Source organism: Convolutriloba macropyga, chromosome 7, assembly GCF_964194025.1.
Source record: "Convolutriloba macropyga chromosome 7, txConMacr16.3, whole genome shotgun sequence".
Classification (NCBI taxonomy): Eukaryota; Metazoa; Xenacoelomorpha; order Acoela; family Convolutidae; genus Convolutriloba; species Convolutriloba macropyga.
In genome coordinates this window covers 28,984,073-29,007,272 of record NC_134474.1, presented here as the reverse complement: position 1 = coordinate 29,007,272, position 23,200 = coordinate 28,984,073, and the positions used below count along the sequence as shown (strand labels likewise).

Sequence of the window (23,200 nt, the reverse complement as noted above, 5' to 3'; positions counted from 1 at the left end):
CCATTGAACGTCTTCGCTTAGCCAATGTGAAATATCAATATTAGGTTATTTTAAAAATATTTCAAAGGAACAAAAATTATGAAAAAAAGTATTCAAAAATTTCAAAAATTAGATTTGAAAACTCGAGCAATGACGTCATAAAACCATTAGTTAGATAATAAAGTCGCTAACCAGAAAAGTTCTGGTTGAATTCGAGAGGAGGGGGTTCCGATCATTACTCAGGTTTTGTTACAGTACACGAAAATCAGTTTCAGATTTTTTAATGTTCAAATAATTTTTTTCGAAAAATTGTTTTTAAAGTCTTGACAGCCATTAAAATCATTAGTCTGCAGAGGAAGTCATTAAATACGCTTTGAAATGACCTGCTGGGACCACAAAGATGTTAGTCATGCATAGGTCATTAATTTGACATCAAAAGTCTTATGACTATGAAAACAAAAATGAAAAGAGGCGAAACCAAAAATTCAGTAGAAAAGTGAGAGAAAGAAGAGTCGAAGTCATTTAAACCATAAGCTTTTCTCTAAAAACTTCATATATGATCAACTGAACGTTTTCTTTAAGCCAATGGTAGCTATCAATATTAGAATAATGTGATCAGATTTCAACAGCATTCAAAAATCCAAAAATTTGAATTTTTTATTTAAATATTGTGGCATTCAAGTCATAAAACCTATAACAAGATGAAACAATGATGAAACCGCTAAGGAGATTATTTTGGTTGCAGTAGAAAGTAGGGAGGGCCTGTCATTACCGATACTGTCTTACAGTCCTTTAAAAATAAGTTTAAGATCGGTTAATGTTCAAAAAGAAAATTTTCGAAAAATTATTTTTAATGTCTTAACAGCCATTAGCTGTCCACTCAAAGCAGCAGATAGGTTCACTTAATGCTCATTGGGAAACCTACTGCACCTTTCTTAAAAAAGCTCACATATAGAATTCGAATTTTTTTATAATAAACTTACCTGTGAGACTAGAACTAGTCTTTTTATCACGTAATGTTGAACTAATTTTTTCATAGTAAAAAATCTTAATTTGAAGAAAAATTACACTAGAAGTGAGCAAAACCATGCCCGTGGTCACACAAAACGTCGCGACTGAAGCTTTGTCCAGATCATGAGCTCTTTCGCAATGGACCTGCTATCCGCGATCAAAATTCCATCTGGTTAATACCTGTTGGGGACCTTATCCTGGATCTCCTCAACACTTTGAAACCATAGAGTTCGCTGGTTTTTCCAAATATATATTTATCGGACAACATGGATATTTTCACATCAATATCTCTTGTTCTGAACGCTGTTCAGTTAGCCCACCCGTCGTGGCATTCTAAATTTGTCTAAACTCAGATCAACTTAGACAGTCTTGCAAACAAAGTTTGTCGATTTTACTACTCAACATTGCAACAGTTCAAACAGTTAGAAAGATAAGATTAAGAAAGCGCAGTTTTCATGTTCGTTCTTCAATCAATCTAATTTAGAGAGAGCTATGAAAGTTTGCAAATTCGCATGTAACTTAAACAGTGTGAAGTCATATAGTAGCTAACTAACTAAGTTTCATTTACTCATAAATTAATTACGCCTAATTTGATTAAATGGTTTGAGATCTCGTCATACGCAGTTCAAATAATCTAGCTAGTATGTAACAAATTCAATCAAAGATGCTCTATGATTATATATAAGTCCGTAAAAGGCAAGTCAAATTGAATTACATACCAGCTGCTGTTTGTGGTAGGGTTCAGTTTCGTATCTAGCTGTGACGTCACCTATTTCGACATCATCGTCAAAATGGTTGTTTTTGTTCACTCTGTCGTGGTTTCCACGATATCCATTGTGTTTACGAAGGTAAAAACTGCTCAGATCAGACATCGATAAACATTTTTTCGAAATATTTTTAGAAATGAGCTGTTGAACTTTGATTACTTTAAGAAATGAGCCGCTAAATTTCATTCATTTTTCAAAACACGCTCGTAAATTTTATACTTAAATTTTGTACGTACATCTGCTGCTGAATCTATGTAAATTTTTAGAAAGAATTTTTGACTTTTAACGTAAGGGTCGGCGTCTTCTTGAGGTTAATTTTTCAATAATCACAAACTTGAGCGATATATAATAATCTTTGCTTCAAATCTCCAATTCGCACTTTTAGTAATTAAAATAAATAGTCTCAGATTCTGAATGAACAATCACGTTTTCATTTAAGCTGTAGTCTTTAACAAGCGTTATGAATAGTTGGTACAAAACGAGAGTGAAAAAACGTACAAATTAAGTTACATCGTTCTTACTTGTTTTGGTGTTCACATTAAATCATACAGTTGTATATATACATCATATTGCTCAAGAAACGCGTCAAATACGAACTGGAGGTGAGTTCAGATTTTTCTTATATATTTATAATTAAGAAACTTCACGCGAGCTGGTCGAGGGTGTAACAGGTCGGCAAATGACCTCGAATTCCATGTTTTTTTGGTAAATTCTTGGCCGAATGAGAATTTGCTGAGATAATAAAAAATAACAATTGGAATATCTGCGTAGTCGCATTGGAACAGCATTAGGCCATGGCGGCCCGATCGCAGCTGCTCTTATTAATTTGAGTTCTTTGTCTCCTTATGTTACTCGATTTGGGATATGCAGAACAAAATAATCAAAATCACAGTTAAAACATGAAAATTAAAGAGTCGTTGAAACTATAGCAGAACTGGTGCTGAAACGAGACTCTAGCAAGTCCAAATTTTTGCGAAAGAGAATTGAATTGTTTTTGCAATTATGTAAGATAATGTTGTGATAAGAATTTTTCTTCTCCTGTAAAACGTTGTTCAACAGCATTCGTATAATGAAATTGAAATCAATTATTAAACATCGCTGAAACAAAAATATTACTGAAAGTTTTTCAATATCTTTGCAATATCTTTTGAAAAAGAAACAAGGAAGCTCGGTAATTTGAGTTCACACATAAAATTTTGAACCCTCTCATCCGCATGATTGACCCAATAATTTGCCAAATGCAGAAGAGAGAGAAATCTTTCAAAAATTCAAATATTGTTCAAAAATAAATGGTGTATGAATATCTTCATACCTCCAAACGAAGCGATTGACATCTGTCTTTATCTAGAATATGTACTACGTCTAAATAACCAAAGTACAAGTAAAGACGAAAAAGGAAAAATCTATTGGATTCTACGAAAAAAAATGTGTCCAAGACGTTAAAACCATAATCTACTCAGTAAAAAAGACAAGATTATCAATTGAGCTTTCATTGAACTACAATTATGCGATTCAGGGGTCACATGATTCTGTGACTTCTGCAAAGTTAAAATTTTTGTTTGTATTTTTCGAAAACATAAAGGAATCAGCTATAAACTGAAATCATTGAAAATATTCAATTATGTGTCCAAATAAAGCCATTGATATCTGTCACTATTCAGAATAGGTCATAGGTCTAATTAAAAGATGAATACAGACGAAAAAGAACAGCAGAAAGATACGTTAAAGATACGTCTATATCATTTTTATAACATTTCATTTCGAAGTCAAAAAAACTTTAGCTAGCAACTCAGATCAACAAATACGTTTCTGTTTTTCCAAGTGGAGCCGCTAACAACTGCAATGTCCCGAATTTTTTATGTGACTGCAAAAATAATTGAAAAGAGACAACAAAAAATTTCCATTTATTTCTGCAAGAAGACGGTGTCGACGCCGTTAAAACAGTAACCTATTGAATAAAAAAAATGATGTACTCAAATGTGCTTTCTTTTTGAAAGCCAATAATTTGTTATTTGATCTCTCAATAATAAAAGAAGACAAAAAAAGAACCTTAATCATGGGAAAATATCCAAAAAGAGATTTTTTTGTGAAAACTATTAGTATCAAACCCAAAAAAAACCATAACATAAAACGTAAGTAATACTGCAATAAATTTTATTATTTAATCCTTCATGAAAACGATTCAAGCTGTCTTTGCTGACCTCAAGCGACAAGTTGACCAAAAAAAAAGAAAAAAGCTGGCAGCGGTCAATAATTTTTTGTTTTTCTGAAAACAATTATTTTTAAAAGTCAAACAACCATAATCTTCTGACTTAAGAAATAGGTAAGTCTCCAAAAAACTCTCTAAAAAAACAAATGAAATTTTAAAAAACAAAACAAAAACCCTGCTATTATTATTTCCTTTTGAATTGATCTTTTCTCTAACTATCATAAAACGAAGGAAAAGTCAAATATATTTTTAAAAAAACAGCGATTATTCAAAATTCGAATTGATTGTAGACTGAAAAAATAACAAGGCTTAAATCAAAACTAGCCTTGCTATTCCTATTCGTTCATTAGGAATAGGCAATTATTCGGAACGCAATGGAAATGGAAAATTTGGCGAAAATTTATCTCAAAAAAAATTTTCACAAAAGTCAATACATCAAAAATGAATTATGCATTTTGTATTTTTATTGAACTAAATTAGCACAAACATCATATTTTTAATTCAGGAGCACTTTCAAAGGAACTGTAAGTGCTCTTTTTGATTATCGAATATTTTGTCACCAGTTTTTAGGTGTTTTAGCCCCGCAATTTTCTGAAGAAAAAAAAGCTGAATTTAAAGGAGAATTGAAGAAAAAGTTTAGCTAAAAATTGGATTAAAGAGTTCTACTTTAATCTTGTATTATTATAGGTAAAACCAACATCGGTATCGTTAACAATTTTAACATTGACAAAATTGTCAAAAAGATCTTTCATTTCATTTATGAAAAAATTGGATAAAAACTACTTGATTAAATAAGCAATTGAAATAACAAACAATGTTTCCACTCTTTACGTTTTTCAGTGGCAAAACAAAAGATAGTATGCGTTTTGATTTAAAAAAATTAGCAGTGGTCATTAAAAAATTAAACCAAAAATAGTTTAAGAAAAGTTTGGGTAATATATGGAACTGATTTCTTCTCTTAAAAATGTAATCTTATTATTTTAACGGGCCCATTCAATGGCTATGTATAACTTAAAGAATAAAACTTTCTTCAAACTTTTATATTTATCTGTAAACAAAATTTTTACAGATATGAACACACCTGAACAAATTATGCAACTTTGCTTTCAGCTTTGAAAAACACATTTCGAAAACTCGTTGCGTTTTGCTTCTCTATCTTCTCGTTGTTTCAAGAGTTCTGAAGATTTTGGGTTAGTAGTTACCTACAAGCAACGAACTGAGTCAATGTGGCTAATAATATATAATGGATCGTTGTTTAATTTATAACCGTACAACTAGTTTTTTGAACGTGAAGTTGATTAAATAAAAGTCCTTTGCGCACAGCAACTTGACTCTGAAATGACAAAAATCCTAACTGTTGTGTGCTCGAAGTCATGATAGTTGCATTATTGCATTATTTTAACTAAAGTTTGGTGTAGTCAAAAAATTTTCTGTAAACTTTTTTGTATGAGTTGTCTCCGTAGCAACAAGAAATCTATGAATGTTCTATTACACAATCTCGTTCTGGGGAATCAATACCAACTCTTTTGATAAGATTTCAATTGCAAAACCTTTATCTTTTTATCTTTTCATAAAGCACTGATTGAATGGCAATTTGCATTGCTGATTTTCAAAATAAATCAATCGGTTCAGTCTCCCTGAAATGAAACCAAGTTCAATTGCGCTCCAACTGTAGATGAATAAAGTAGTAAATTCAATGAGTTCCAAAAAGCGCCAGACCTCTGATCGGACTTTCGTTCTCTCCAGAAAACAGTTCGGCCTTTATGCGACAGTAGCCGTCTCTGATCACACCATGCCAGACTGATATGGCATCACAGGTCGATGTTTGGCGGTGACTTTTTGTAAGAAATGCGGTGAAATGCGGTGATCAAAATAATAATTTTCACCGCGTATTTCTTACATCTTTTTGAGGTGAATGTGGTGAATCGCGGCGGATTATTTATTTTTCTGTTCTCTGTATTCTAACAAAAAAGACACTTCATACACGGGTTTGGACCTCTTTTCTCCTGAATGTCTTCAACTTCTTATTCCACTCCACCAATTGTCACTTTTTTCGAAGATAATTCTTGTGAATTTACGTAAACGATGGGAAACGAATGCGGTGAATTTTTGTAAAAAATGCAGTGAAATGCAGTGAATTTTTTTTCACCGCCTTCACCGCTTTCACCGCATTTCTTACATTAATATGCCACAAAAATTGATGCGGTGAAGTTTGTAAGAAATGCGGTGATTTTCGCGGTGAGTTATTGTAAGGAATGCGGTGAACTGCGGTGAAATGTTTTCTTTTCACTGCATTCACTGCATTTGTTACAAAAATTCACCGCATTCACCGCATTTCTTACAAAAATTTACCCCAAAACCTCGACCCGTGATCTGACTACATTTTCTTTTGACAAAACTTTTCGTGCAACCAAAAATTTTTGTGAAAATTCTTCGCAATCAATTTTTCTAGTACAACTTTGGTGCAACCAAGACTTCTGGTGCAACTGTCATGATATTTTTGTTTGACCCAAATTTCAGAACAGAGAATTTGAAAAGGAAGGAAATAAAGGTTTGCTGAGGAACGCTTATTATTAGTCTTTTTTTATCGTGTCAAGGAGTTGATTAGCAAATAACTGTTTTAAAAAAAATCATTTTTAAGCGCGTCAACGAATAGCTCAAAGCAGACCAATATTTGTGTGGAAGCTCCCCCTTGCAAGTAAAGTTTATATAATTAAAATATTTTTATCTAGCTTGCCATATAATTGTTATGTGTATTCTACAAATTTTTAGTCCTAAATTTTAGCCCCTCTATTTTGCGCGCCGTCAGTTTCTAACTAAACACTTTCGATCTCATCAAAAGTCTAGATCAAGTTGATAAGGAGCTCTTTGTTTCAGACCAATTTAAAGTTGAGAATCAAAACCTAGAGAAACACCGGACAAGAGGAGCGCAAAAACAAGTGCAAAGAAACTGGATGCAAAAGGCATCTGATTTAACAAAATAAAAATGGCAAAAATTTTTGGTGTCCAGATTAACCAAAACCCGCAACAATTTATCGGCCTGTGTCCACTAATTGATGAAAAAAATTAACTGACATAATTTGTTGAAAGAGCAAAGTTTCTGCCCGGACAAAAATCTTTCGATTTTCAGCAGTTGAAATAGTAGATTTCTCTCAATCAAAAATGTCTTCAAGTTTAATGCAAAATTCATCAACAAAAAACGTTTCTGCTAACATAAGTATGAAAAAAAACCTATTGAAAGGATATTCTTCATGTTAAACTGCGTGGATTCGATATGCTTTTTGACTATCAAACTGTGTTTTTCCAAAAAAAAAACGCAAGCTTCAACACTTCTTCTCTAGTAATCGCTCGTAGAATTTGTTCTCAACAGCTTGCAGAATAGATTATATAGCAGAGAAGAAAAGATGAATTCTTCCTACAAAAAAGGTTATTTTTAGATTTAGGATTAAGTTTAAAATTAAATTTAAGTTAAATTTTCTCACATCAATACTTCCAAAGAGTTTTATGAAGATGAGCTGATAGACTCAATAGGAAACCGCATAAAATCAACGCTGTGAAGTTAGACAACTAATTAGAAAAACTAAGTAAGCACCAACGGCAAGTTTTTGCATTTGAACAAATGATCCACAAAACAAAAAATACTTTTGCAAACTTTATAAACGAGTTTTTTTGGTTATTTCGCATTGTGTAAAACCGTGGAAAATGTAGTGACACACATGTCTTAATGTGGTCCAATTTAAGAGATCAATAGCTGAAACATTGTTTTAGAATTAAAACTTTGCTAGTAAACTGGTGGAACCTTACAAAGAAGCGCTGTAAAACAATGAAAAAACTTTTTTCTGCAGAAAATTTAAGATTCATAGCCAATAGTTTTCTAGACATCAAGTTTTTCATTACGAAGCTCTAGAGTGCCAGTTTATCTTCTGTAGAGTCAAAAGAGAAAGCTAACTGACATTTAAAAGAAAAATTACTATTTGTGTATATAGTTCCTCCAATCGAGTGTTGTTGTGCCAAATATGGGTGTGATTAGAAAAACTGTATATCCAATTCCCTGGCAGCTGCTGCGTCATCAATTTGAATTCCCATTTGTGCTATGACCCGAATTATTTCTTCATTTTTTGTTTTTTATGGCAGATTATCTTTGTGAGCAATTGTCTTATAAGAAAACTTAAATAATTGATTTTCTTATTTGACTTTGAGTGCTGCAGAGCAATAAATTTTCAGAAAAAGTCTTTATAGAGCACAAAAAAGCAGTACAACTGCATGCATTCGATTTAGTAAAATTTAGAAAAGAACATCGTGTCCTGTTTCATGCATGTGTTCGGAGCTTTGTATTGATATGTTGAACTTGAAACTGCAATTTGCATGGCTTTGCTTATATTACTAGGGGTACCTTTGACGACTAGATACAATACATGCAGTTGAGAAATGGTACCAATTGTTTAGAACAAGCAGACCGTGAGTCTGATCATGTTTATTAGAGACAAATCACCAGCGCTGATTTGATAATGAATACTTTGTCGTGCAAAAGCGACCTTTCGTCCACGTAACAGAAAGACAATCAGGAAATGAAGTCAAACTTCGAGCGAATCAATGAATGAACGAACGTTTGAACATACTTGATTTCGCCTTAGATTGTGATACTATATCCATACTATAGATTGCGACTAGGTTTCAATACTGTAGCGTGATAAATACATACAAGATTTTACCCCAAAAGCCCATTTGGCTAATTGGTCCAGGGGAGGGCAGTTTATGAAAGGAATTCATTGATTAGACCTGTCTTCTTCCAAACGGAACCTCTAATATTTACTCATCAAATTGGTCTGTCTTTGTATTTGATCCGTGGACTATATAGCGACGAGAACTGGTGGAAATTTCATTTTCGATATTCATGAACTGATAATAAAGCGAGGAACAAATTTCATTTTATTGTCTAATTTTCGCGTTGTTCGCTTATCGTGCTTTCAATATAACTTCGTTTCCTCTTAAAATTGTAGTTTCCTTATAAGTGAAATAGGTTTACTGTACCAGATAATGAGTGTTTTAAGCTAACCTTTGGCACAAATTATGGCGGATTTATCAAGGCGGGTTTCTAGGATTCTAGGGTTTATGAGTTTAGAGGTCAAGCAATAAAAATAAATTAGGTTTTCGATATCTACCGGTTTAGCTAGGCTTGTATTATATTAATTAAATAGCGCATAAGGCGGTTTCTTTGTCCGGCTTTTCGACAAATTTATAGGCGATTCTAACTTCAAATAACATAAGAGTTCCAAGCATAAATTAGGTTCACTGTTCCATGTAAATTGTTCCTCGTTTATATCCTATGTTAGAAAACAACCTAAGGGTTTCCAAGTTCGGGTTTCTCAATAGCCAGTTTTTGGGTAGTGAGTTTGAGAATTCGCAAGGCTTTAAATCTGGTGCCATAGATTTACAATTCCAAATTGTAGGCTGACGCACAAATTGAACATACAGCTCAAAATTCAGCACAGGAAACTATTGTTTTGAAAGCACACAATAAACCCACAAAATTGTTATTAATTCTACTACAAGATTCGAAGGTTAGAATTTATATTACTTCGTGAATGCAATTAAATTGTGAATGAAAGGTCAGTCATTATGGTGTTTCATTTTTCAGCAAGTGAAAAAATCTCAAATGTGAACAATCAACTTATTATAAAAATTTTATTATTTTTATGCGTCTCTGCATTTTATTTCGTCGTGACTGACTATCTCTAACCATTGCATCATATATTTATGGTATTGATCAGACAAATAGGCACAGTTCACGATAACGTAACGCGACTATAGATAAAAACGAAAAGTGATAAACTCTTTTAATGTTTGCAAACTAAACTTACAGAAAATATTACACCACGAATTAGATCTTTACACTGTGCGACTTAAACTAGAGTTTTATTTGTTGAACAATTGTTGGTAATGTTTGCCGACATTTAAACGCGCTGATCTTATTGGTTGAAAGTGTTTGCGATTGTTTCAGAATTTGAACACCACCAACAAACAGTTTTACGACTAACTGACTCCAGCTTACTATCCGTGTAACTTCAGCTGCAACTGCTCATTTCTTCTTTCAAATCTACTTCTCTACTTATAGCTACACAATCAAGTACAAAATGGCCGCTCAACATGTAAGTACTATGTTCCAAGTTATGGATCTTTTCAACAATCGCCTCCCCTTTGGTGCCTATAGAAGAGAACCCCCCCCCCCCCCCGTGGGTCGTATGGTAGAGAATTTCCTCCCCCTGTACGTAGAGTACAGAATCCATTCCTAATTACAGTAGAGAATTGTCTCCCCCTCTCCCCCTTCGAAACTATAATCAATGCAAGTTACATAATTCTCAATATTTGCACTTAAGCCTACGGTTTAGATAAGTAATAATTGGTCAAAAATTGCTCGCCTATTTTCCTGTCAAAAATTGCTTCCCTTTTACAATAGGGTGGTGATGGTTGAAAAGAAATTGTTGCCACTTTAACTATTACTCATGTTTAAAAAAGATTGAGAAAGATTTCTTCCGAGATTTAATCTTTATGGTGCTTTTCCCTGGCCTGCCCTAGTTTGACTGGGTGGTATTAAAAGTCTAGACTTTCTCAGTAATTTCGACATGTATTTATAACACCTAGGTCTGCGTGATTGAAATTTGCAAGTCTGGCGCCCGTGTGAGAAATCATGACAGGAATATAAATAGCACTTGTGAATTGAGAAAGCTTACAGAAAGGGTCGTCGAAAGAAAAGACTTGTAGTGGTTTATACAATCGAATTAAGCGAAATTATGACCCAGTCATGTCTGGGCACAGAAAACCGCCTGCTGTCAATTAAAATAAAAAACGGTTTGGCCGTTGATACCTGCGTCAAAGTATCGTCGACATGGTCGACAGGATAAAAACAGCCAGGAAGACTCCTGAACCGATTCTAAGTTAAAGTTGACAAAAGCCGCGGCGAATCAATTAGTTAAATGAACTACGTACATCATTATAGCATTCAATTCAATGGAAAGAAGGAAAATAGATAATTCCGAAACCGATAAGATCCACAAAAACCAAAATCTGGAATCTTATATTTTTAATAAATCTACAATATTTGCGAACTCAAGGAAAAATTCATAACACAGTTTGTGATACCTGTTCTACTCAAATATGGTTTTCACCGTAAAAAATCATTCAGTAACAACGATAAATCTAGAGGTAAAAGAAAAAAATAAGCTAAAAAATCAATTGTCGTTTCATGAAAAATTCCGTTCACGTTACGAGACCAAAAGAAACTGCTTCTAAAAAAACTTTAACATTTTTTGAGTTCCAACGTTGACCGCCAGCACGACAGTTAACAAATTTGACGACTAAAAAACTTAAAAAAAAAACAAAAAATAGAGAAAAAAAAACGTTTTTTTTTGTTTTTTTTTAGTCCAAAATACGACATGAGCATGTCGTAAGTTGTGATCATCATTTGAACATTCAAAAGTTTCTTTCTAGTAACTAAATCTACCAATTTTATTAGATTAATAATTTCACTAACAAAACAAATGCCGTGAGAAGCAAGTCACAGTACAAAAAATTGTAAAAAAAACGTAAGTAATAGACAAAAACAGTTCTAAAAAAATAATCAGAAAACTCTCTTTTACAGAGAATCCACTTCAAAATGATACCAATCAAAATAAAAGCTAAGAAATCAACTGAAAAGACTATCTATAAGCTAGCATACCTCCGCAGACTCTAAGACCTCTATAGGTACCTCAATAAGAGCTAAACTCGACTAAATTGGAAACAGGAGACAAATTGGCTCCAAATCGTTCCTAAAAGGATATTACCAATACAACAATTAAAAATTAAAATTGTCAAACCTGCTACCAAGCGCACAATTAGTTATGGCATTATATAGTAAAGTAATTTTTTGAAAAAGTGAGAGGTAGAACTTAAATAAATGCTTAGAACAAGCCGCACCTGATCAAATTAATTCTCCGGCGTATCAAAATTTATTTTCTATCTTTCATATCAATGAATGAGCAAATTTAATTCGTTTTTTTGCTTTCTCTTTTTTGTTCAGCGGTTTAACCATAAGGTTTGTTGTCACGGGTGGCATTTGAATTTACATCCTGTGCACAGAGAAGTCATGGCTAACTCGTACCTAACTCCAAGTGCGTTTCAGTACTGGGACAGTATACATGCTATTCCTCATCATTACTGAATCATAGACTGATTAATGTCACTTTTTTGACTTGTCAGACGTGCGTTCAGTATGATTTTACAATGGTCAGACTTGGGCCAAGTGTAAAAATAAAGTTTAATAAGCTAAAAAATCAATTGTCGTTTCATGAAAAATTCCGTTCACGTTACGAGACCAAAAGAAACTGCTTCTAAAAAAACTTTAACATTTTTTGAGTTCCAACGTTGACCGCCAGCACGACAGTTAACAAATTTGACGACTAAAAAACTTAAAAAAAAAACAAAAAATAGAGAAAAAAAACGTTTTTTTTTTTGTTTTTTTTTAGTCCAAAATACGACATGAGCATGTCGTAAGTTGTGATCATCATTTGAACATTCAAAAGTTTCTTTCTAGTAACTAAATCTACCAATTTTATTAGATTAATAATTTCACTAACAAAACAAATGCCGTGAGAAGCAAGTCACAGTACAAAAAATTGTAAAAAAACGTAAGTAATAGACAAAAACAGTTCTAAAAAAATAATCAGAAAACTCTCTTTTACAGAGAATCCACTTCAAAATGATACCAATCAAAATAAAAGCTAAGAAATCAACTGAAAAGACTATCTATAAGCTAGCATACCTCCGCAGACTCTAAGACCTCTATAGGTACCTCAATAAGAGCTAAACTCGACTAAATTGGAAACAGGAGACAAATTGGCTCCAAATCGTTCCTAAAAGGATATTACCAATACAACAATTAAAAATTAAAATTGTCAAACCTGCTACCAAGCGCACAATTAGTTATGGCATTATATAGTAAAGTAATTTTTTGAAAAAGTGAGAGGTAGAACTTAAATAAATGCTTAGAACAAGCCGCACCTGATCAAATTAATTCTCCGGCGTATAAACATTTATTTTCTCTCTTTCATATCAATGAATGAGCAAATTTAATTCGTTTTTTTGCTTTCTCGTTTTTGTTCAGCGGTTTAACCATAAAGTTTGTTGTCACGGGTGGCATTTGAATTTACATCCTGTGCACAGAGAAGTCATGGCTAACTCGTACCTAACTCCAAGTGCGTTTCAGTACTGGGACAGTATACATGCTATTCCTCATCATTACTGAATCATACTGATTAATGTCACTTTTTTGACTTGTCAGACGTGCGTTCAGTATGATTTTACAATGGTCAGACTTGGGCCAAGTGTAAAAATAAAGTTTAGAACGGAGACTGAACCCACAATCTCTCGATCCATAGACCGCTGTCCTCCTAACTGCGCCATCCGGACTGTTGAAATTTTCACTTCTGCGCCGTTAATATACGCTTGAAAGAACCGAATTTTCCGCAAGAAAGCGAGCAAAATATAGAGACTTGCATTTACAATTGCCCAGTTTAATGGTGATGTATTGAGTTTTACTTTGCATCTAACATAGTTAGACTGATTTACACTTGGAGTTCGGTACGGGAGAGAAAATAATAATAGTACTGTTTCACTCGTAACCATTTTTTCATATGGAAATTTAATTTGATTTTGTTTCATTTTCTTAACTGGAAACAATGAAGAGAAAAATGTTAAATGAATACCTTACAACAGATAAAAAGGGAGCCTCAAGAACTGAATCAGGGTAACATGTCTTAGTAATCTTGTAAGGATAAAAAAGGATGTCCTTGAAATCAATTCTCATGTTCCTTTGATGGTTAAAAATTTTTCTAAAAATCTACCATATGTTACGCGAAGGATTTATATCATTCCTACATTTTTCAGGACGCGGCGACGACATTTAAAAACTGTATATTTAATATGCAGTTTTTCATGATTCGAGGATTTAGTTTAAACTTAGAACCTAAAAGCATTTTTTTGTTCATGGTTATTACATAGTAACTTAATGCATTAATGCATGATTTTTGCTTGGTCAGCAGTAGGTATTATTTATTCTTTATCGTCGGAAAATTCATGAGAACGAATTTGAGTAGTTATTGCTAGAAAAATGAGAATTAGAGACGAAATTTTTGTAAAAATTGTCGTTGTCCTTTAGATTTCAAAACAATTTTGCAGAAAAACGATTCTATGATAATAGTCTCTTCTGAAAAATATTGGTTTTACTTGTTAAATGAAGTAAATTTAAATATTAAAAAATTTTTGATTTTGATAAGTAGAAAATTTAGTTTGCAATTTTCATCTTAAGCTCACCAACCGTAAATGTAAAATTTGGAAGAAGGCCTCTCCAATTGCATAGTACCGAGTTAAATTAATTGAAAATGCTATCAATATTTCAAAACAGTTCATTCAGAAGTATCAGATATACATTCGATTTCCATGATTGTTCGTTTTTTGTTGTGCTTGAAGTTAGGAACTATCAGCTACATCCATATTAGAATAGGCAATAAAAAATTTATTTGAGGTCTTTTCGTGCCGTCATGAGATTTGGACGTCAGCTTTTGATTGCAATAATTGCTTACAAGAAATATGTACTACCTAGATCCTACAGAAAATACAAAAATGTGTTTTTAAAGATAACTTAAAAAAGAAAGGTTTCTGGACAACTGTCTTTGAAGATTAGAATCGGCGGTGTTTTTTAGCTAATGTTTCTTTTATTTTCTTCAAAGGCAAAATAATGTCGAAAAAATGCAGAAAGTAAAATTTAGTAGCCGGACTATAACAATTACGCAATCGTTTTAATCACACGAAGTCAAAAAATGAAGGGACACGAAACATTGCAAAACAAAGACAAAACCCTTTATTGCTGTCACTTTTCCGATGTCATTTATCTCCTATATCAGCCAATACCATCAAGAACATAAACATGCTGTATTAAAGGTGTTGTCCAAAAATAACGAAAAAACTCAGTTTGTCTAAAAAAATTTGTTAAGTAAACTTAAGCGAAGTTAATCGAACTACTAGATGAATTGAGAAAGTTGTGATTTTTATCTTTTCACAAAAAACTTAATACATAAGAGTCTGGAAAAACGAACAATTTTTGCTAATCTTTCTTGCTCGTCAGAACAACAGTCAACATGACAAAGGAGAAAAACGATAATAATTTAGCTCAACTTTAATTCTGTTTTTATGGTTAAAAAGACGATAAAATTGAAAAAGTCATGATTCTGTTGACAATTTGTAAATTGTTTTTGTCTTCTATTATTGTTTTTTTGTTTATTTGCTGTCCGTTGACTGAAGCAATTATTTGAGATGTGTGTGTCTTTTTTATTGTAAAATTTTTTGCATGAAGGTTTGGTTCGAGAATAGTTCTTTGCTCGCTTGAGTGTTTGATCTTTTGATTGACTTTTTCACGCTTGACTTGCTGTCATTCGTGTGATCTTAGGTCACGTCTCTTTGCTCCAAAAAGTGGATTCAGAAGTTCTCCGAAATCTTAGTAGCTATCAGTAAAACTCTTGACAGATGTATAGGCTACTGCCCTATGATGCAGGCTACCACTCAGAGACGGGTCCAGGTCTGTCGTTTAAGTGCTTTAGATCCACTTGGTCGCTCTTCACTGCAATTCTGGTGATTACCAGGCAGTAAACAAAATTCATTTATGCTGCGATTATTTTTATGGATAATTTTTTGCCTGTTCTGATGCCTGTTTTGAAATTTTAGCCCAAACCATCAGTTGTTGCTGCAAAGCACTTTGACGTGGAGAAAGACTCCCAGACACTCAGAGATGCAATGAAGGGATTGGGCACTGATGAGGACACCATCATTGAAATCATCTGCGCCAGGTATCCTAAAAACTTACTTCAATCCACCAATTGAAACTGTTTAACATTTTCGCCGATGCGAGCATTACATGGTCTCCGCTTGTTTTTAGCGTTTTCAAGCGTTCGAAATATATTATCAAATATAAATCTACTATGTTATAGGCACGATCCATATAACATAGTAACACAGCCCGTTTTTTAAAATTAACTTTAGAACAAGCTAGTTTTTTGCTTTGTCGGAATTGGTATCCTACGATTCATTACGTCCAAACTACTTGAGTAAATTTGCCAGCAGCAGCGACAATATTTTGTTCTCAGTTTTCACTTAGAGTCACTTTAAATAACCGTTAGCATATGGTCGTGGAAAAATAGTGACAAACTATTGAATTTACACGGGTAAATGGACATATATAACGTAATGTAGTCCAAACTATTCAAGACTATTCAAGTTTGCACGAAAAGCTGATCATGATTATTCTGCTTAGTCCTTACAATCTTGTTCAATATACTTTTTTTTCATAAACATATAATACATGGAAATCGCTCGCGATTGCACTCTACTTCAGGTGGTGAAAGTTGGTTACATGGTTAATATGTTAAATATAGGAACTATGAGCAGTTGATGGACATTAAAAAGAGTTTCCAGCAGATGTTCGGTAGAGTGTTGATTGATGACCTGAAGAGTGAGCTAGGAGGAAAGTTCGAGAAGGTCATCCTCTGCATCATGAAGAGCCCTGCAGAACAGAATGCTGCAAATCTTAGGAGCGCTGTCAAGGTCTGTGCGTTAAACTAATAAAATTAAAAGATCTAGCTATCAATTATATTTTTAAGATGGTGCAAAAAATTTGTGATAAAAAATGAAAACAGTATGCCTGAGCTGGCTCGGAAAAATGAGGTGAAAAATTTCTGAATGAAACATCGAATAACTAATCGGTTTTTATTCAAACTTAATCGAAATTGAATTCCTTTAAGATTTCAATGTTTGGAAGAAATTGTGTTTTTCAACGGGACCGCATTGTTTTCAGGGTATGGGCACGGACGAGACGGCCATCATTGAGGTCATGTGCACAAGCACGAACGAAGAATTGGCCGAAGTCAAAGCAGCCTACAAGAAAGGTAACTAACAAAAAATTACATAACTATCGAAAGCTGAGGGCAAAATCTCACCAAGCCTCTGGTTGAATATTTGAACTTATCCGATCACTAGGTATTTGTTCACACGTTATCATTGGACTTCTGGTCAAAATAAAGTCTTTAGGACAAAGAAGTAGTACTTGTTCAAGGATTGTGTTGATGTAATCACTGCCTCTGCCTGTCACAAAAACAGAGGCGGGTTGGGGATCGAAAACTTGTTATCAATCCTCAACCCATGGAAAGATTAATCTGCAAAATAATCTATATTAACTCCAAAAATGTGAGCATAATGAGCTTAAAATGTGGTCTCTTTTGGCAATTTTAGCTTTCGACCATGACTTGATGAAGGATCTGGTAGATGACACCTCAGGTGACTTCAAGAGACTGTTGGTCAGCATGTCTGCGGGAGACAGGGACCAGGATGGAGCACCTCTTGATGACGGAGAAGTGCACAAACTTGCACAGGTCATAACTCGTATCATATCTTGTATAATAGTCGACGCCTTTTGAGCAACGGAGCCGCACTTGTATACAACATTTCTTTCAATTCATGACACCAAGAGCCAACTAATGGGAAAAAGAAGGGGTTTCCTTGTATAATACCCCCGGCGGTCCGATTCAATACGCATAGGGCTTTATACCCCGACAGTGAATGAGTCATAATGGAGGGCTATAACTTCTTTGAGGAGGTGGGAGGTGGGAGATGAGGGTGGTATGAGGTCTTCACCTGCCCATTGCTATTATACGTCACTTGACATTTCTGGAAAGAATCTCATAATTACATAAAATTACATCGCAATAACAATAAATCTCTTGATATTGTGATAAAACTCCTGCAACCCACTGCAATGTTTTTGTAGAAATTGTATGATGCCGGAGAGGGCAAAATAGGCACAGACGAGGAGGCGTTCAATATGGTAATGGGCAGGAGGGGATTCCATCAGTTGAAGCAGATCTTCGACGTCTACAACCGACACTTGAGCCCAGAGAAGGGAATCATCGGAGCCATCAAGTCGGAGTTCTCCGGATCCATTAAGGAGGCATACCTCGCCATAGGTACCAAAATTAGTTCTACCCGACTCCTTCTTCAATAATTGTAGAGGCTAAAAAGCATTTCAAATTTTGGTAATTGGGCGGGGGGCAGAGTCTGAGATGAAAGAAGAGCAGCTTAAAAATTTGGGGCGAAAAAATATCAGCTCCGCAAAAGTCCCGCATGTTTTAGTAATAACTTAATTTTTTTTGAATTTCCGCAAGAATTTCAATGCAATGCGTTCCTTTTTCTTTGGCTGCACTCATTGTATTTTTTCACGGGAGGTCCTTGTGTTCCTTGAAGTGTTTGTAGCCGATGATGACTTTGTTTTTGTTTCAGCTACTACTGCACTTGATGGCCGAGAGGCTTATTTTGCAGATAAACTCTACGAAAGCATGAAGGTAGGGACAGTTTTAATGCAAAGTGTTAGAAAGTTGAGAGAGAGCAACCTAATGTAAATTGTGCATAAGATAAGCTTGGTATAGCTTGACAAGAAGCTCTACTTGTTCAACGTATACTTGGCTAGACAAAAAAGAAGCCTCGAGGAACAAGAAAGACAGTGAGAACGGGTTATAAGAGATGCCCATGTTCGAGAGCTTAAGACCGGTTGATGTAAATGGGTAGCACACTGGGTTTGCAAGTAAGAGATGCTGGTCCGAATCCAGTACTGGTCCACCTTCAGAGTCGTTGCACCCGCATAGACCCCCTAACACAAAGATTTAATTTAAAAGCGTTCCTTTTATTCCTTTTATGTGTGGTTATAGAGAACGGGCAAAACTGTTCTTTTATTGCTCTTTCAAATAAATCAATTCAGAAAACAAAGTGCAGAAATGATAGTTGTCGCAATAACTCATGCTTGTATAATAGACGAATATCTCTATAAACTCCTGCTTTCGACCATCGTTAATCATTGTTCCATTCTTTACCAAGCCAACCTAATTTCAATCCATTAATAGAAAACAATTCGTATGAAAAGCAATAGCCTGATACATATGTAGGCATCACAACTAAGGTGCAATTGATAGCTAAATACCTCATTATGGATTATTTTTGTTCTAATCCTTATTACGGTTTACGGAAATGCAGTGTTCTTTTTTATTGATACAGACGACAACTACGCAATAAGAAGCAGTTGAGTATTGTTCACAGAAAATTTTTTCAAAAAGTTGCAAAAGTTAGTGAATGCAGCCGACTAAAATTAACAGAAATTTAAAAAAAATCTAAGGTACTTGGCAATTTTTTTCGCAGGTAAATTTGTACGTTACGGGCTGTGGTTGACTATTTTTGGTGTGGGCGAACTTGAGAACTTGAAAACATGATCGTTCAAACCCTCCAATTTTAGACTAGTTTGGTTTTTTGTTAGGTCAATTTTGGTACCATTTAAAAACTCTTGAAGATAATAATTAATCCTTTATAGGAACAAAAACGTTTTTACAAAAAGTTATTTTAAATTTCAGACTTTTTCTTGTAATAAAAATTTTTGAAAATTTCACAAAATTTTTTGATAGACAATTTTTACAAAAATAATTTGGACTTCAAGATTTTTCTAAGTCAGCCATGTTCTCAAAAACAAAACACCTTCATAATATAAAATAGGATCAGTAGCTCCTCCTAGGCACAAACAGCAACCTAATTTGGTATATGGGTTGTCAGACCACAATTTTTCCCCGTATGTCGTTCGAAAAGAGTATTCAACCTAAATTAATCAAATGTCCCAATGAAAAAGTGATTCCCATTGCAACTATTTTGCATTGATAGAGGACAAACATTTAAAAATAGGTTCAAGTTTTATTAGTAAGTACAGGCAAATTTCATTATCTTCAAATTGTGTACTCTCGCTTGTTCCAACTATCAGAAGATTGCAAGCATTTGTTCAAATACTATTTCAAATAGGATGAAGAGCCCTATCCCAAAGAAAGAACCAATAAAAACTATAGGTTAGAAAACTGTGTCTTCTAAACTTATTGATTTGGGGAAAAAATTCTGAGTTCATTACAATTAGTTTAAAAAGGAACTTTCCGATTTCTGCTATAGATCATTTGCTGCCGATAGGTCTGTTGTGTTATAAGAGTAGCTTACGCTCGTAGTTTCAAGATTCAAAATTCGTTCGCATTTGTGATATTAAAAATTTTTGAATGCAGTTTGAGAAAAAAAGTTTCAATAGCACCTACTAAATTTCAAAAAAAATTAGTTTGGCGACAATTGATAGTCGGATAAGAAAAATTGTTCACTTTTTTGTTTCAAAACCGGTTGAAGACAACTTTTCGACCGGTAATTTAAATTTGGGCCATTAATTCAATTTTTAGTACTCAATTTTTATTCTTTTTGTTGTTTTTCATATGTTGCCGTTTTTTCGTGTTTTGGTTACTATCAATTGATGTAACACTTGCCAAAAGTTTGCATGGTTAACTACTGATTGCTATTTTTACTGAAAAATTTGCCTTTTTAAAAAATGTTGAGTGCGTGAATCTGTTTCTCACCTAACCGTTCTTTTTCCATTAAGTTGAATCTGAGCTTGAATGCACGAAGTGCTAATTGCAAAAATTTGTCTACACTTTTTGCAGTCTGTTTGAAGAATTAATGGGGCTTGGGAGGATTGTTTACAACTTTTACTCGGTACTTTTAAAGGACAAACTTATTGCGTGTTTAGTTGGAATAAGTCGAATTTCAGTAAAAACAACAACAACAATTTTTTCAAGAATACTGATACAAAAAACACTTCATGCAAAAATAGAATTTCAAGGAAATCAAGTAATCCACAAAAAAATTAACATTTAACAAAATCTTTTACGGTTCTAGTTGTTCTATATTTTTTGCAGAACCCAAGTAATATTCAAGGTTTTCATGGTCAGTTTGTTCATTAAGCAGAGCATAACTATGTTCAAAACTTGATTGAATATGGAGATGTGTGATAAGCAAACTGTGGTCGAAACCTAATTTTTCGGAGTTGGAGCATTTTTACGGGTTAGAACTTTAGGTGCGAACACACAACTGCCTCTTTTATTTTCCTTGCTTAAAATATTGCAAGATAATGGAAGTACGTATTCGCTGCAGAGATACTATGGACTACTAGGAGGTGAATTTCATTTCTTTTAGAAGCATTTCGAGTGCTACTTTTATTATGCTTGCTTCAAAGAAGCTTGCAAGATTTTGATTTCTATCGACTTTTAGCCCTCAATTAAAGGAGTGAAAACAAAGTATTAAAACGTTTCAAGAATAAACTTTTACGAGCACTAAGACACTTGTTCATTTTTTTCCATCATTCGCAAATCATAGATTTCTTGCGAGAATTAAGTTTTGAATGCAATACACTATGATGACTCATAAGTAAAATAGTTTAAATAATCCTTTTTATTCTAGGGTCTTGGCACAAATGACAACCAGCTGATCCGAGTGATAACGTCTCGATCCCAAGTTGATCTGAAGGGTGTTGCCGTTCAGTTCCTCAAGAGACACGAGAAAACACTCGAGGACTTCGTCGTCGTAAGTTGACTTTCCTCAACACTCTTGGCTCAAAAAGGGATATTCTTTCTAAGTGTTCAGTAGATGTCATGTGTTGTCAGACATCTATAGTTTTTGCAAAATAAAAAATATAAAAGAAAAGTGGATTAAAGTAAGGTGGCTCTGTTTAAAAAAGTTTGCGTTGTTACGTCAGGACAAAATAATTTATTCTTGAAAGGAGTCATATCACGCAAATGCAATCTTCTCATTTTTTTTTAAATTCAACTGACGCTTTTTTCTATCGTTTATTCGTCGGTCAGAGAAAAAGGTTTGTTTCTTGTTCTTTGCAACGTTTATAAGTTGACAATTGTAAATAAATCAGAGGTACAATTTCACTCTGAAAAAGACACTGATCAGTGTAGATTGTGACATGAACAGAATTTGTACAGATATAAAACAGTCTATATACGGTCTCTGGATTTACAATGGTTAAGTACTGCAATGCTCTGGGTAGTCAGCCCGGAAATTAAATTTTGAAAAATTCGTAAATTTTTTCATGTGTTTAAGCACGATACCTCTGGCGACTACGGCAAATGTCTTTTGGCTCTCGTGAAAGGAAACGTGCACTTTTAAGAGAGTCCGGCTGAAGCATTCTGCAAGAACTCAACAAAGCTACATGTCATCGCATGCACCAATTTGTTCCTATTTAATATGTAAATTGCACTACAGTTGTGACAAATTTCGGATAATGTTTTAAAAATTTTATACAGTATTAATCTATGCAAAGTTTATGGATTGTGAAGATTAAAAACCTTTAAATAGCAACTACGCGATTGTACCAATAATGTCTTTAAAATAAACTTCGAACATCTTTGTTCTTAATCTTAGCAAGTTCAAGTTGGCAGATGGTGAGCAGAAATAGGTAACATTATTTGTATCCCCGGGTTGCGTCCCCACTGAATCCCATCGATGGATCATAGAAATTTCATAAAAAGTCAATCAATGTTTCATTTCCACTTTTTCTGATCATAGAAAATCCATCAATGGGAAAACTCTGGTTTTTGCTGGATCATAGAAAATCCATCAAAATAGATAACAAAACTGTCAAAAATAGGTAGGAAAAAAGTAAAAAAAAACAGGTCCGAAAAACCGTCGAAATAGGTCCCAGAAGCCATCGGAGGAAGGTTTGACATCCCAAATGAAAACCTGATGGTTTTAATTACAACCAAATAAGTGAATTGCGTGAAAATGGATAGTTGAAAAAGCTTTTTTAAAAGGATAATAACATGCTAATGTATAATCGATCTACTCAAGGTAATGGTAAGGTCTGGATACCCCGGGTCGAGAAAAAAATCGGAAAAATATGTAAGATAAGCGGTTTTTTCACCGCAAATTTCGTACATAATTTTTGCGGTGAAATGCTGTGAATGCACCTCATACATGGCGAGCACATCTTGCATATTTGTTTTGACTCTAAATCAAGTTCTCTACTTTTTGTAAAACATACGCGTCGAAATTTTGTAAGAGTAGCGGTGAAAATACAAATTTTAGCGGTGAAATATGGTAAATTTTTGTAAGTTCACCGCTTACTCTAGTAGTGAAATTACATGAAATTACCGCTTAAAAAAGCTTTAAAAAGAATTATGATTATTCGTAGGTAAAATTTCCTTGCGTCTTTTAATAAATGGTACCTTGTCTTCGTTGAACAAAAGACAATTCGAGGCGTTTTCTGAGCGGTGAAATTAAATTATTTCACCACTAAGTTAAGCGG

The 23,200-nt window shown here is 33.9% G+C and overlaps 2 protein-coding genes across 3 annotated transcripts in view; one reads left to right on the top strand and one right to left on the bottom strand.

The window, feature by feature from the left end:
* LOC142343003 (uncharacterized) overlaps positions 1 to 2,240 on the bottom strand; it is an 82,774-nt gene extending 80,534 nt beyond the window's left edge. The window contains exon 1 of the mRNA XM_075394685.1: positions 1,710 to 2,240. Coding sequence (XP_075250800.1) covers positions 1,710 to 1,943 — 234 coding nt within the window. The 5' untranslated portion in view covers positions 1,944 to 2,240. The remainder of the gene's footprint in view (positions 1 to 1,709) is intronic.
* Positions 2,220 to 22,301, top strand: LOC142342756 (annexin A13-like). Of its 2 annotated transcripts, none has more exons than XM_075394291.1 (10): positions 2,220 to 2,359; positions 9,968 to 10,115; positions 15,724 to 15,845; positions 16,431 to 16,599; positions 16,850 to 16,940; positions 17,284 to 17,423; positions 17,819 to 18,014; positions 18,328 to 18,389; positions 21,349 to 21,471; positions 21,997 to 22,301. In XM_075394291.1, exons 2-10 carry the CDS (start codon positions 10,101 to 10,103, stop codon positions 22,060 to 22,062), a joined length of 984 nt encoding a protein of 327 aa, XP_075250406.1. In that variant the 5' UTR covers positions 2,220 to 2,359; positions 9,968 to 10,100; the 3' UTR covers positions 22,063 to 22,301. The 2 variants fall into 2 exon arrangements, with proteins under 2 accessions (XP_075250406.1, XP_075250407.1); XM_075394292.1 differs by lacking the exon at positions 2,220 to 2,359 and adding an exon at positions 9,437 to 9,527.
* The last annotated feature ends 899 nt before the right edge of the window (positions 22,302 to 23,200 follow it).

Bases quoted from the DNA above. Each gene is read 5' to 3' on its own strand.
- LOC142342756 (XM_075394291.1), top strand. The intron at 16,941-17,283 runs GTAACTAACAAA...TGGCAATTTTAG, and splicing joins CAAAGCAGCCTACAAGAAAG to CTTTCGACCATGACTTGATG. The intron at 18,015-18,327 runs GTACCAAAATTA...TTTTTGTTTCAG, and splicing joins GGAGGCATACCTCGCCATAG to CTACTACTGCACTTGATGGC.